Below are 13269 nucleotides of genomic sequence, written 5' to 3' on the forward strand. Positions count from 1 at the left end.
ACCTACTCTTTTACCCCAACATTTACCACTCGAAATATTCAGTAAACTTTCTCTTTTACCCCATCATTTACTGAGCTAAATTGTCGGTAAACCTTCTCTTTTGACCCATCATTTACCGCGCGAAATTCTTGGTTAACCTACTCTTTTACCCCAACATTTACCACGCGAAATTCTTGGTAAACCTACTCCGTTTTTTATATTCCTTACCAATAAGATTAGTGGTGGAGTTAGTTGTTTTTGTTGAAGGTACCTAAAGAAGAGAAGCACAAAATAAAGATCCAGTACTCAGATAACACCGTGCACATCTGGAGCGTATCTCCCAACGACCCCGCACCGCAAGTACAAAGACAGGTACGTGTGCGTGGTCGCCGCACAGGGGCGTGTCCAGAGAGGGGACCAAGGGGCCCCGACGCCACACTGCTCATTTGCACAGACTTGAAATTACGTGGGGATCCAGTAATTAGACTAGTTTGACTTGTGGAATAGTTAAGAAAGTGTTTGACTTATGACTTTGTGTGTATTTATATTGGATCTAGATAGGTCTTGTGACATATTTTCCGCAGCTCAGGTATGGCTTTAGAAAGTGAGAAAACCATTTGTACGCCAGTAAATATGTTGGACCCGATCAGGGGCTTTGGTAATGTGACTATAGCGCATCCCACAGAGAATAGAGATTTGAATGCTGATAGATTTTGCATCATGTTCTCTTTGCTTGTAGCGCTGGCTGAACTCGCTACACGAGCACTGTGCCTACAGTACACACTACACGACCCAGCCCACCCTACTGGTGGACGAGTACGACCAGAACTTCTTGCCTCTCGGCGATATCCAAACATCCATCAAGGTGAGTGTGCCTTTAGTTTATTCGTCTTTGTACCTACTCGTGTTGTCTTCGTACCTACTATTGTTATCTTCGTACCTACTTGTGTTGTCTTCGTGCCTACTTGTGTTGTCTTCGTGCCTACTCGTGTTGTCTTCGTGCCTACTTGTGTTGTCTTCGTGCCTACTTGTGTTGTCTTCGTGCCTACTTGTGTTGTCTTCGTGCCTACTCGTGTTGTCTTCGTGCCTACTTGTGTTGTCTTCGTGCCTACTCGTGTCGTCTTCGTGCCTACTCGTGTTGTCTTCGTACCTACTCGTGTTGTCTTCGTGCCTACTTGTGTTGTCTTCGTGCCTACTTGTGTTGCCTTCGTACCTACTATTGTTATCTTCGTGCCTACCCGTGTCGTCTTCGTACCTTTCCGTGCTGTCTTCGTACCTACCAGTGTTGCCTTCGTACGTACTCGTGTTGTCTTCGTACCTACTCGTGTTGTCTTCGTAACGAAATCGTTTTGGTTTTAAGGAGGCACAAGCGCATCAGCAATCTTTGGAGCAACAAGTCTCTGCCGCCAGTAAACTGATCTCGAACTTCGACAGCACTTCGAGCAAGGGCGGTACGTATAGCTTGTCATAAGTAAATTGATCCCGAACTTCGACAGGAATGTAGTAAACTGATATTCAATTAACACTTCTAGAAAGGGTGATACGTAGGGCTTGTCATTAGTAGGGCATGGATGAGTTAGGAGAGGAAGTTACACACGAAAGTCTGTCGTTGGATAAGGAAGGGAAAGCAATAGTTGCTATCTATAGGTTACGTATTGAGTTTACGCTTTTAAAACCTGTCGCTTACATGATTAGCTGATTTAATTTTACACCGGATTGAAAATGGCGCTCTAAGGCTGCTTTAGACAGCACGTCATATGATATGTCGTAGCCTGAATTACACATGTTCATTTACACTCAACGACTTGAGTGGTAGAGGTGTCGCCGCAAGTCGCATACGACTAAATCGTGCTATTATATCAGATACTGTCCCTTGGGACTTTCGCGTTTAGGAGGGACTCCTTCGAGATTTCTCGAAGGCCTTGGTTTTACTGTTTTTCGAAATTAAAAGCCCCCTTTCTAGATAATATACAAAAGTAATCCTCTGATACTTAAACTCTAAAATAAGGCTTTGGCTGGTCGCACTTTTATTTTAAATCGAGGGAATTTAGTTAGATCGAAATAAGTAATGAAATCCCCACCTGTCAAAGCTTCTGAATTCCACAAGACCCCAAATTATCTAGAGAACGGCCAATTGAGGTTTGGTGACACGGTAAAACCACACATGCTTGAATTAGCCGATGGAAATGGGTTCTTTGTGTGACTCGTCAGTGAGCGGGAAAATAAAATGGCGGCGTGATTGGCCTTCTTTAAATTTTTCCTTTTCTTTTTAGGCCATCTTAGTCTGCTGAACATCAAGACCGCACTGGACGAGATCGTGTTGTCGTCCAAAGAGATGTGTGCTGTACTCGGTCACTGCATCAACGTATTGGCCCAGCAAGAAGAGGTGCGGACCACAGGGTTACCAACAATCTAGGTTACTCGTGTGAAATATGTACAAAAGTTACCTGTTTCTGGGTGCTATGTATGCATTGAGTTTTTATGGGTGGTGTTATTCTGCTGTGTATGTGTATTTAGGTAGCTAATATGGAAGGTAATGTGTTTTGTGTACTTGATATGGCTCCATGCACAGCCGTGTATCTGCGTAGCTAATGTGTCGTCTAATATAGTGTCATCACAGGATACCCATTGATTTGGTTTTATACAGGGGATGTGCCAGGTAGCTAATGCGTTTTGTCAAGAATTTTGTCATGCACAGGATACCCGTGCATCTGGGTAGCTCATGTGTTTTATGTTGTTAGGTACAGAGTGGTACACAGGATACCCGTGCATCTGGGTAGCTCATGTGTTTTGTGTTTTTAGGTACGGAGTCGTACACAGGATACCCGTGCATCTGGGTAGCTCATGTGTTTTGTGTTGTTAGGTACTGAGTCGTACACTGGATACCCGTGCATCTGGGTAGCTCATGTGTTTTGTGTTGTTAGGTACAGAGTGTTACACAGGATACCCGTGCATCTGGGTAGCTCATGTGTTTTGTGTTGTTAGGTACGGAGCCGTACACAGGGTACCCCTGTATCTGGGTAGCTCAAATGCTCAAATGCTTAGCTTATTTGTTTTGTGTTTTTAGGTACGGAGTCATCACATGGAGGAGGAAGTCGAGAAGCGTCGTGTACTCGAAGACGCGCTGCATGTCCTCGCAACAGAACACCACGCCCTGGAGTGTTCTATTGGGATTAACGAGGTAAAGTGTTACTATTACGTGCTCTATAGGGATTAACGAGGTAGAGTGTTACTATTAAGTGCTCTATAGGGATTAACGAGGTAAAGTGTTACTATTACGTGCTCTATAGGGATTAACGGGGTAGAGTGTTACTATTAAGTGCTCTATAGGGATTAACGAGGTAGAGTGTTACTATTAAGTGCACTATAGGAATTAACGAGGTAGAGTGTTACTATTAAGTGCTCTATAGGGATTAACGAGGTAGAGTGTTACTATTACATGCTCTATAGGAATTAACGAGGTAGAGTGTTACTATTAAGTGCTCTATAGCGATTAACGAGTAAGAGTGTTACTATTAAGTGCTCTATGGGGATTAACGAGGTAGAGTGTAACTATTACGTGCTCTATAGGGATTAACAAGGTAGAGTGTTACTATTAAGTGCTCTATAGGGATTAACGGGGTAGAGTGTTACTATTACGTGCTCTATGGGGATTAACGAGGTAGAGTGTAACTATTACATGCTCTATAGGGATTAACAAGGTAGAGTGTTACTATTAAGTGCTCTATAGGGATCAATGAGGTAGAGTGTAACTATTACGTGCTCTATAGGGATTAACAAGGTAGAGTGTTACTATTAAGTGCTCTATGTGGATTAACGAGGTAGAGGGTTACTATTACATGCTCTATGGGGATTAAGAAGGTAGAGTGTTACTATTGAGTGCTCTATAGGGATTAACGAGGTAAAGTGTTACTATTAAGTGCTCTATAGGGATTAACGAGGTAGAGTGTTACTATTAAGTGCTCTATAGGGATTAACGAGGTAGAGTGTTACTATTACGTGCTCTATAGGGATTAACCAGGTAGAGTGTTACCATTAAGTGCTCTATAGGGATTAACAAGGTAGAGTGTTACTATTACGTGCTCTATAGGGATTAACGAGGTAGAGTGTTACTATTACGTGCTCTATAGGGATTAACGAGGTAGTGTTACCAATAAGTGCTCTATAGGGATTAGCGATTAATCGAGCCCTGTAAGTCAACTCTGTCTTTGGTTTGTCCTTATGTCTAGATACTCCGCACTAGTAAACTGTCTTTGTTCCGTCTTTTCACATCTAGATGCTCCACACCAGTAAATTGTCATTAGTCAGTGACTCAGACGAGTTCTTCGATGCAGTGTCAGACATCGCCTGCTCGCTCCCTGACGAGATGCCTTCCGATAGCGATGAAGAAAGCGAAGTCTATGTGCCAGCTGACATAACAGACCCGGCGAGCGACCAAGAGTCCACGACCACGCTTAGAAAATGCGACTCTGGGCAAAACCTTAACCGTAGTCTCCCCCCCGGTCTTACGAGAAGTAGCTCTGACACGACGTTACCGCGTAGGGAGCCTTCAAATCTCGTGGTCGAGGGGCTGCAAAAATCTAAGTCTGAGTCGAAGGATATGGAAAGGGAATATGAGGAGAGGGGGCGCAAAATGTCCGAGAAACAGGAAAATGTAGAGGAAAACGGTGCAGAGGCATCTGTGCCTAGACACAGGTAAATGAGAGAACGGAAATTGAAGTTCTATTAGATGTTGAATTAGCAATGTGAGGCATGTGTGCTCACATATGAGAGAACGGAAATTGAAATTCTATTAGATGATGAATTACCAATGTGAGGCATGCGTTCTCAGATACAGGTGAATAAGTGAACGGGAATCGAAGTACTATTACATGCTGAATTACATGATCAAATATGTGATCAGCTAGTACAAGTCGCCTATTATTCACGGAAAAATAAAAAGCGTCCAGAAAATTAGTTTTTACTTGAATAGACCGAGTGGTGATGATTTATTGGCCTTCAGCTCATAAAGCTTGCTCATGTAGGATCCGCTTGTACGAAACAATGTATCGGGCCCACCCGTCACCGCATATAAGCTTGCTCATGTTGGATCCTCTCGTACGAAGCCATGTATCCGGACCCTCGCCTAGATTTCAATTCGACCCGTTTTATTTAAAGTTGTCTGTTTTTGTAGGACACGCCTGCCCACCCACATGCTGTCCAGAAACGAGTTTAGCGTCTGGACGGTGTTAAAACAGTGCATAGGGAAGGTATGTTAAAACAGTGCAATAGGGAAGGTATGTTAAAACAATGCATAGGGAAGGTATGTCAAAACAGTGCATAGGGAAGGTACAGTATGTTAAAACAGTGCATAAGGAAGGTATGTTAAAACAGTGCATAGGGAAGGAATGTTAAAACAGTGCATAGGGAAGGTATGTTAAAACAGTGCATAGGGAAGGTATGTTAAAACAGTGCATAGGGAAGGTATGTTAAAACAGTGCATAGGGAAGGTATGTTGAAACAGTGCATAGGGAAGGTATGTTAAAACAGTGCATAGGGAAGGTATGTCAAAACAGTGCATAGGGAAGGTACAGTATGTTAAAACAGTGCATAAGGAAGGTATGTTAAAACAGTGCATAGGGAAGGAATGTTAAAACAGTGCATAGGGAAGGTATGTTAAAACAGTGCATAGGGAAGGTATGTTAAAACAGTGCATAGGGAAGGTATGTTAAAACAGTGCATAGGGAAGGTATGTTGAAACAGTGCATAGGGAAGGTATGTTAAAACAGTGCATAGGGAAGGTATGTTAAAACAGTGCATAGGGAAGGTATGTTAAAACAGTGCATAGGGAAGGTATGTTAAAACAGTGCATAGGGAAGGTATGTTAAAACAGTGCATAGGGAAAGTATGTTAAAACAGTGCATAGGGAAGGTATGTTAAAACAGTGCATAGGGAAGGTATGTTAAAACAGTGCATAGGGAAGGTATGTTAAAACAGTGCATAGGGAAGGTATGTTAAAACAGTGCATAGGGAAAGTATGTTAAAACAGTGCATAGGGAAGGTATGTCAAAACAGTGCATAGGGAAGGTATGTTAAAACAGTGCATAGGAAAGGTATGTTAAAACAGTGCATAGGGAAGGTATGTTAAAACAGTGCATAGGGAAGGTATGTTAAAACAGTGCATAGGGAAGGTATGTTGAAACAGTGCATAGGGAAGGTATGTTAAAACAGTGCATAGGGAAGGTATGTTAAAACAGTGCATAGGGAAGGTATGTCAAAACAGTGCATAGGGAAGGTATGTTAAAACAGTGCATAGAGAAGGTATGTCAAAACAGTGCATAGGGAAGGTATGTCAAAACAGTGCATAGGGAAGGTATGTTAAAACAGTGCATAGGGAAGGTATGTTAAAACAGTGCATAGGGAAGGTATGTTAAAACAGTGCATAGGGAAGGTATGTTAAAACAGTGCATAGGGAAGGTATGTTAAAACAGTGCATAGGGAAGGTATGTTAAAACAGTGCATAGGGAAGGTATGTTAAAACAGTGCATAGGGAAGGTATGTTACCAGTATACACCTATTTCGAAAAAGGTTGTCAGTGCAAATGGCGAATGGCAAATAGTAAATGGCAGTTCTAAGCCCGAACGGTGCTTCTGGGTACTAATCATTCGTAAAATTAAAGGTGTTAAATAAAGTCTAGCAATGTCAGAGACATACATTGATGATCTTTAATGGATAATTGTTTGATTTATCCATATTCTTCAGCATTTAGTAGAAATTTAATGAGACCCATGGTTCCTTTCGGTCCTAGAACTGCCATTTGCCAATCGCCATTTGCCGTTTCGCACTGACAACGTTTTTTGAAATAGGTATATGTATACAGTGCATGGGGAAGATATGCTACCAGTGTATGTGTACAGTGCATAGGGAAGATATGCTACCAGTGTATGTGTACATTGCATAGGGAAGATATGTTACCAGTGTATGTGTACAGTGCATAGGGAAGATATGTTACCAGTGTATGTGTACAGTGCATAGGGAAGATATGTTACCAGTGTATGTGTACAGTGCATAGGGAAGATATGTTACCAGTGTATGTGTACAGTGCATAGGGAAGATATGCTACCAGTGTATGTGTACATTGCATAGGGAAGATATGTTACCAGTGTATGTGTACAGTGCATAGGGAAGATATGTTACCAGTGTATGTGTACAGTGCATAGGGAAGATATGTTACCAGTGTATGTGTACAGCGCATAGGGAAGGTATGTAACCAGTGTGTGTGTACAGTGCATAGGGAAGATATGTTACCAGTGTATGTGTACAGTGCATAGGGAAGATATGTTACCAGTCTATGTGTACAGTGCATAGGGAAGATATGTTACCAGTCTATGTGTACAGTGCATAGGGAAGATATGTTACCAGTCTATGTGTACAGTGCATAGGGAAGATATGTTACCAGTGTATGTGTACAGCGCATAGGGAAGATATGCTACCAGTGTATGTGTACAGTGCATAGGGAAGATATGCTACCAGTGTATGTGTACAGTGCATAGGGAAGATATGTTACCAGTGTATGTGTACAGCGCATAGGGAAGATATGCTACCAGTGTATGTGTACAGCGCATAGGGAAGATATGCTACCAGTGTATGTATACAGTGCATAGGGAAGATATGTTACCAGTGTATGTGTACAGTGCATAGGGAAGATATGCTACCAGTGTATGTGTACAGTGCATAGGGAAGATATGTTACCAGTGTATGTATACAGTGCATAGGGAAGATATGTTACCAGTGTATGTGTACAGTGCATAGGGAAGATATGCTACCAGTGTATGTATACAGTGCATAGGGAAGATATGCTACCAGTGTATGTGTACAGCGCATAGGGAAGATATGCTACCAGTGTATGTGTACAGTGCATAGGGAAGATATGTTACCAGTGTATGTGTACAGTGCATAGGGAAGATATGCTACCAGTGTATGTGTACAGTGCATAGGGAAGATATGCTACCAGTGTATGTGTACAGTGCATAGGGAAGATATGCTACCAGTGTATGTATACAGTGCATAGGGAAGATATGTTACCAGTGTATGTGTACAGTGCATAGGGAAGATATGCTACCAGTGTATGTGTACAGTGCATAGGGAAGATATGCTACCAGTGTATGTGTACAGCGCATAGGGAAGATATGCTACCAGTGTATGTGTACAGTGCATAGGGAAGATATGTTACCAGTGTATGTGTACAGTGCATAGGGAAGATATGCTACCAGTGTATGTGTACAGTGCATAGGGAAGATATGCTACCAGTGTATGTGTACAGTGCATAGGGAAGATATGCTACCAGTGTATGTATACAGTGCATAGGGAAGATATGTTACCAGTGTATGTGTACAGTGCATAGGGAAGATATGTTACCAGTGTATGTGTACAGTGCATAGGGAAGATATGTTACCAGTGTATGTGTACAGTGCATAGGGAAGATATGTTACCAGTGTATGTGTACAGTGCATAGGGAAGATATGCTACCAGTGTATGTGTACATTGCATAGGGAAGATATGTTACCAGTGTATGTGTACAGTGCATAGGGAAGATATGTTACCAGTGTATGTGTACAGTGCATAGGGAAGATATGTTACCAGTGTATGTGTACAGCGCATAGGGAAGGTATGTAACCAGTGTGTGTGTACAGTGCATAGGGAAGATATGTTACCAGTGTATGTGTACAGTGCATAGGGAAGATATGTTACCAGTCTATGTGTACAGTGCATAGGGAAGATATGTTACCAGTCTATGTGTACAGTGCATAGGGAAGATATGTTACCAGTGTATGTGTACAGCGCATAGGGAAGATATGCTACCAGTGTATGTGTACAGTGCATAGGGAAGATATGCTACCAGTGTATGTGTACAGTGCATAGGGAAGATATGTTACCAGTGTATGTGTACAGCGCATAGGGAAGATATGCTACCAGTGTATGTGTACAGCGCATAGGGAAGATATGCTACCAGTGTATGTATACAGTGCATAGGGAAGATATGTTACCAGTGTATGTGTACAGTGCATAGGGAAGATATGCTACCAGTGTATGTGTACAGTGCATAGGGAAGATATGCTACCAGTGTATGTATACAGTGCATAGGGAAGATATGTTACCAGTGTATGTGTACAGTGCATAGGGAAGATATGCTACCAGTGTATGTATACAGTGCATAGGGAAGATATGCTACCAGTGTATGTGTACAGCGCATAGGGAAGATATGCTACCAGTGTATGTGTACAGTGCATAGGGAAGATATGTTACCAGTGTATGTGTACAGTGCATAGGGAAGATATGCTACCAGTGTATGTGTACAGTGCATAGGGAAGATATGCTACCAGTGTATGTGTACAGTGCATAGGGAAGATATGCTACCAGTGTATGTATACAGTGCATAGGGAAGATATGTTACCAGTGTATGTGTACAGTGCATAGGGAAGATATGCTACCAGTGTATGTGTACAGTGCATAGGGAAGATATGCTACCAGTGTATGTGTACAGCGCATAGGGAAGATATGCTACCAGTGTATGTGTACAGTGCATAGGGAAGATATGTTACCAGTGTATGTGTACAGTGCATAGGGAAGATATGCTACCAGTGTATGTGTACAGTGCATAGGGAAGATATGCTACCAGTGTATGTGTACAGTGCATAGGGAAGATATGCTACCAGTGTATGTATACAGTGCATAGGGAAGATATGTTACCAGTGTATGTGTACAGTGCATAGGGAAGATATGCTACCAGTGTATGTATACAGTGCATAGGGAAGATATGCTACCAGTGTATGTGTACAGCGCATAGGGAAGATATGCTACCAGTGTATGTGTACAGTGCATAGGGAAGATATGTTACCAGTGTATGTGTACAGTGCATAGGGAAGATATGCTACCAGTGTATGTGTACAGCGCATAGAAGAGATATGTTACCAGTGTATGTGTACAGTGCATAGGGAAGATATGTTACCAGTGTATGTGTACAGCGCATAGTTAAGGTATGTAACCAGTGTGTGTGTACAGTGCATAGGGAAGATATGTTACCAGTGTATGTGTACAGTGCATAGGGAAGATATGTTACCAGTCTATGTGTACAGTGCATAGGGAAGATATGTTACCAGTCTATGTGTACAGTGCATAGGGAAGATATGTTACCAGTGTGTGTGTACAGTGCATAGGGAAGGTTTGTTACCAGTGTGTGTGTACAGTGCATAGGGAAGATATGTTACCAGTGTATGTGTACAGTGCATAGGGAAGGTTTGTTACCAGTGTATGTGTACAGTGCATAGGGAAGATATGTTACCAGTGTATGTGTACAGCGCATAGGGAAGGTATGTAACCAGTGTGTGTGTACAGTGCATAGGGAAGATATGTTACCAGTGTATGTGTACAGTGCATAGGGAAGATATGTTACCAGTGTATGTGTACAGTGCATAGGGAAGATATGTTACCAGTGTATGTGTACAGTGCATAGGGAAGATATGTTACCAGTGTATGTGTACAGTGCATAGGGAAGGTTTGTTGCCAGTGTATGTGTACAGTGCATAGGGAAGATATGTTACCAGTGTATGTGTACAGTGCATAGGGAAGATATGTTACCAGTGTATGTGTACAGTGCATAGGGAAGATATGTTACCAGTGTATGTGTACAGTGCATAGGGAAGATATGTTACCAGTGTATGTATACAGTGCATGGGGAAGATATGCTACCAGTGTATGTGTACAGTGCATAGGGAAGATATGTTACCAGTGTATGTGTACAGTGCATAGAGAAGATATGCTACCAGTGTATGTGTACAGTGTATAGGGAAGATATGTTACCAGTGTATGTGTACAGTGCATAGGGAAGATATGTTGCCAGTGTATGTGTACAGTGCATAGAGAAGATATGTTACCAGTGTATGTGTACAGTACATAGGGAAGATATGTTACCAGTGTATGTGTACAGTGCATAGGGAAGATATGTTGCCAGTGTATGTGTACAGTGCATAGAGAAGATATGTTGCCAGTCTATGTGTACAGTGCATAGGGAAGATATGTTACCAGTGTATGTGTACAGTGCATAGAGAAGATATGTTGCCAGTCTATGTGTACAGTGCATAGGGAAGATATGTTACCAGTGTATGTGTACAGTGCATAGAGAAGATATGTTGCCAGTCTATGTGTACAGTGCATAGGGAAGATATGTTACCAGTGTATGTGTACAGTGCATAGGGAAGATATGTTACCAGTGTATGTGTACAGTGCATGGGGAAGATATGTTACCAGTGTATGTGTACAGTGCATAGGGAAGATATGTTACCAGTGTATGTGTACAGTGCATAGGGAAGATATGCTACCAGTGTATGTGTACAGTGCATAGGGAAGATATGCTACCAGTGTATGTGTACAGCGCATAGGGAAGATATGCTACCAGTGTATGTGTACAGTGCATAGGGAAGATATGTTACCAGTGTATGTGTACAGCGCATAGGGAAGGTATGTAACCAGTGTGTGTGTACAGTGCATAGGGAAGATATGTTACCAGTGTATGTGTACAGTGCATAGGGAAGATATGTTACCAGTCTATGTGTACAGTGCATAGGGAAGATATGTTACCAGTCTATGTGTACAGTGCATAGGGAAGATATGTTACCAGTCTATGTGTACAGTGCATAGGGAAGATATGCTACCAGTGTATGTGTACAGCGCATAGGGAAGATATGCTACCAGTGTATGTGTACAGTGCATAGGGAAGATATGTTACCAGTGTATGTGTACAGTGCATAGGGAAGATATGCTACCAGTGTATGTGTACAGCGCATAGAAGAGATATGTTACCAGTGTATGTGTACAGTGCATAGGGAAGATATGTTACCAGTGTATGTGTACAGCGCATAGGGAAGGTATGTAACCAGTGTGTGTGTACAGTGCATAGGGAAGATATGTTACCAGTGTATGTGTACAGTGCATAGGGAAGATATGTTACCAGTGTATGTGTACAGTGCATAGGGAAGATATGTTACCAGTGTATGTGTACAGTGCATAGGGAAGATATGTTACCAGTGTATGTGTACAGTGCATAGGGAAGATATGTTACCAGTCTATGTGTACAGTGCATAGAGAAGATATGTTGCCAGTCTATGTGTACAGTGCATAGGGAAGGTTTGTTACCAGCGTGTGTGTACAGTGCATAGGGAAGATATGTTACCAGTGTATGTGTACAGTGCATAGGGAAGATATGTTACCAGTGTATGTGTACAGTGCATAGGTAAGATATGTTACCAGTGTATGTGTACAGTGCATAGGGAAGGTTTGTTACCAGTGTATGTGTACAGTGCATAGGGAAGATATGTTACCAGTGAATGTGTACAGTGCATAGGGAAGATATGTTACCAGTGTATGTGTACAGTGCATAGAGAAGATATGTTACCAGTGTATGTGTACAGTGCATAGAGAAGATATGTTACCAGTGTATGTGTACAGTGCATAGGGAAGATATGTTACCAGTGTATGTGTACAGTGCATAGGGAAGATATGTTACCAGTGTATGTGTACAGTGCATAGGGAAGATATGTTACCAGTGTATGTGTACAGTGCATAAGGAAGATATGCTACCAGTGTATGTGTACAGTGCATAGGGAAGATATGCTACCAGTGTATGTATACAGTGCATAGGGAAGGTATGTTACCAGTGTATGTGTACAGTGCATAGGGAATATATGTTACCAGTGTATGTGTACAGTGCATAGGGAAGATATGTTACCAGTGTATGTGTACAGTGCATAGGGAAGATATGTTACCAGTGTATGTGTACAGTGCATAGGGAAGGTATGTTACCAGTGTATGTGTACAGTGCATAGGGAAGATATGTTACCAGTGTATGTGTACAGTGCATAGGGAAGATATGTTACCAGTGTATGTGTACAGTGCATAGGGAAGATATGTTACTTGTATAAGAATGTCTCTAAAAGCCCGCTAATAAAGATCAAATTCGTTTTCTTGTGTTATTTCTCAGGATTTATCAAGGATCACTATGCCAGGTATGAAAGAAGTGCATTGTGGTTGCATTCTATGTAGCTGTGCTTTTAGTATGATATGTCATAGCACAACCCAGTATGGAATCGTATTATTTGCACTAGTTTAAAGGCATTATGACAAGTTCGTGTCAAGTTAGGTCTGGAGTATCATTACAGATGCAAAATGAAGAAAGCCAGAGTGAGAGAAGGCCCTTAAAAAATGGCGATCTTCCGGTCCTTTTTTTCATTTTTATAAAATGTGATAACTCCATGG

At 41.9% G+C, this 13269-nt stretch overlaps 1 protein-coding gene across 2 annotated transcripts in view; it reads left to right on the forward strand.

The window, feature by feature from the left end:
- LOC5511448 (oxysterol-binding protein-related protein 1) overlaps positions 1 to 13269 on the forward strand; it is a 34720-nt gene that overhangs the window by 11755 nt on the left and 9696 nt on the right. For both annotated transcript variants that reach the window (XM_048733933.1, XM_048733934.1), the window contains 8 exons: positions 247 to 351; positions 719 to 844; positions 1340 to 1430; positions 2253 to 2365; positions 3047 to 3160; positions 4256 to 4674; positions 5153 to 5228; positions 12995 to 13019. In XM_048733933.1, coding sequence (XP_048589890.1) covers positions 247 to 351; positions 719 to 844; positions 1340 to 1430; positions 2253 to 2365; positions 3047 to 3160; positions 4256 to 4674; positions 5153 to 5228; positions 12995 to 13019 — 1069 coding nt within the window. The remainder of the gene's footprint in view (positions 1 to 246; positions 352 to 718; positions 845 to 1339; positions 1431 to 2252; positions 2366 to 3046; positions 3161 to 4255; positions 4675 to 5152; positions 5229 to 12994; positions 13020 to 13269) is intronic.

This window comes from Nematostella vectensis, chromosome 11 (genome assembly GCF_932526225.1).
Source record: "Nematostella vectensis chromosome 11, jaNemVect1.1, whole genome shotgun sequence".
In the NCBI taxonomy this organism is placed as follows: Eukaryota; Metazoa; Cnidaria; class Anthozoa; order Actiniaria; family Edwardsiidae; genus Nematostella; species Nematostella vectensis.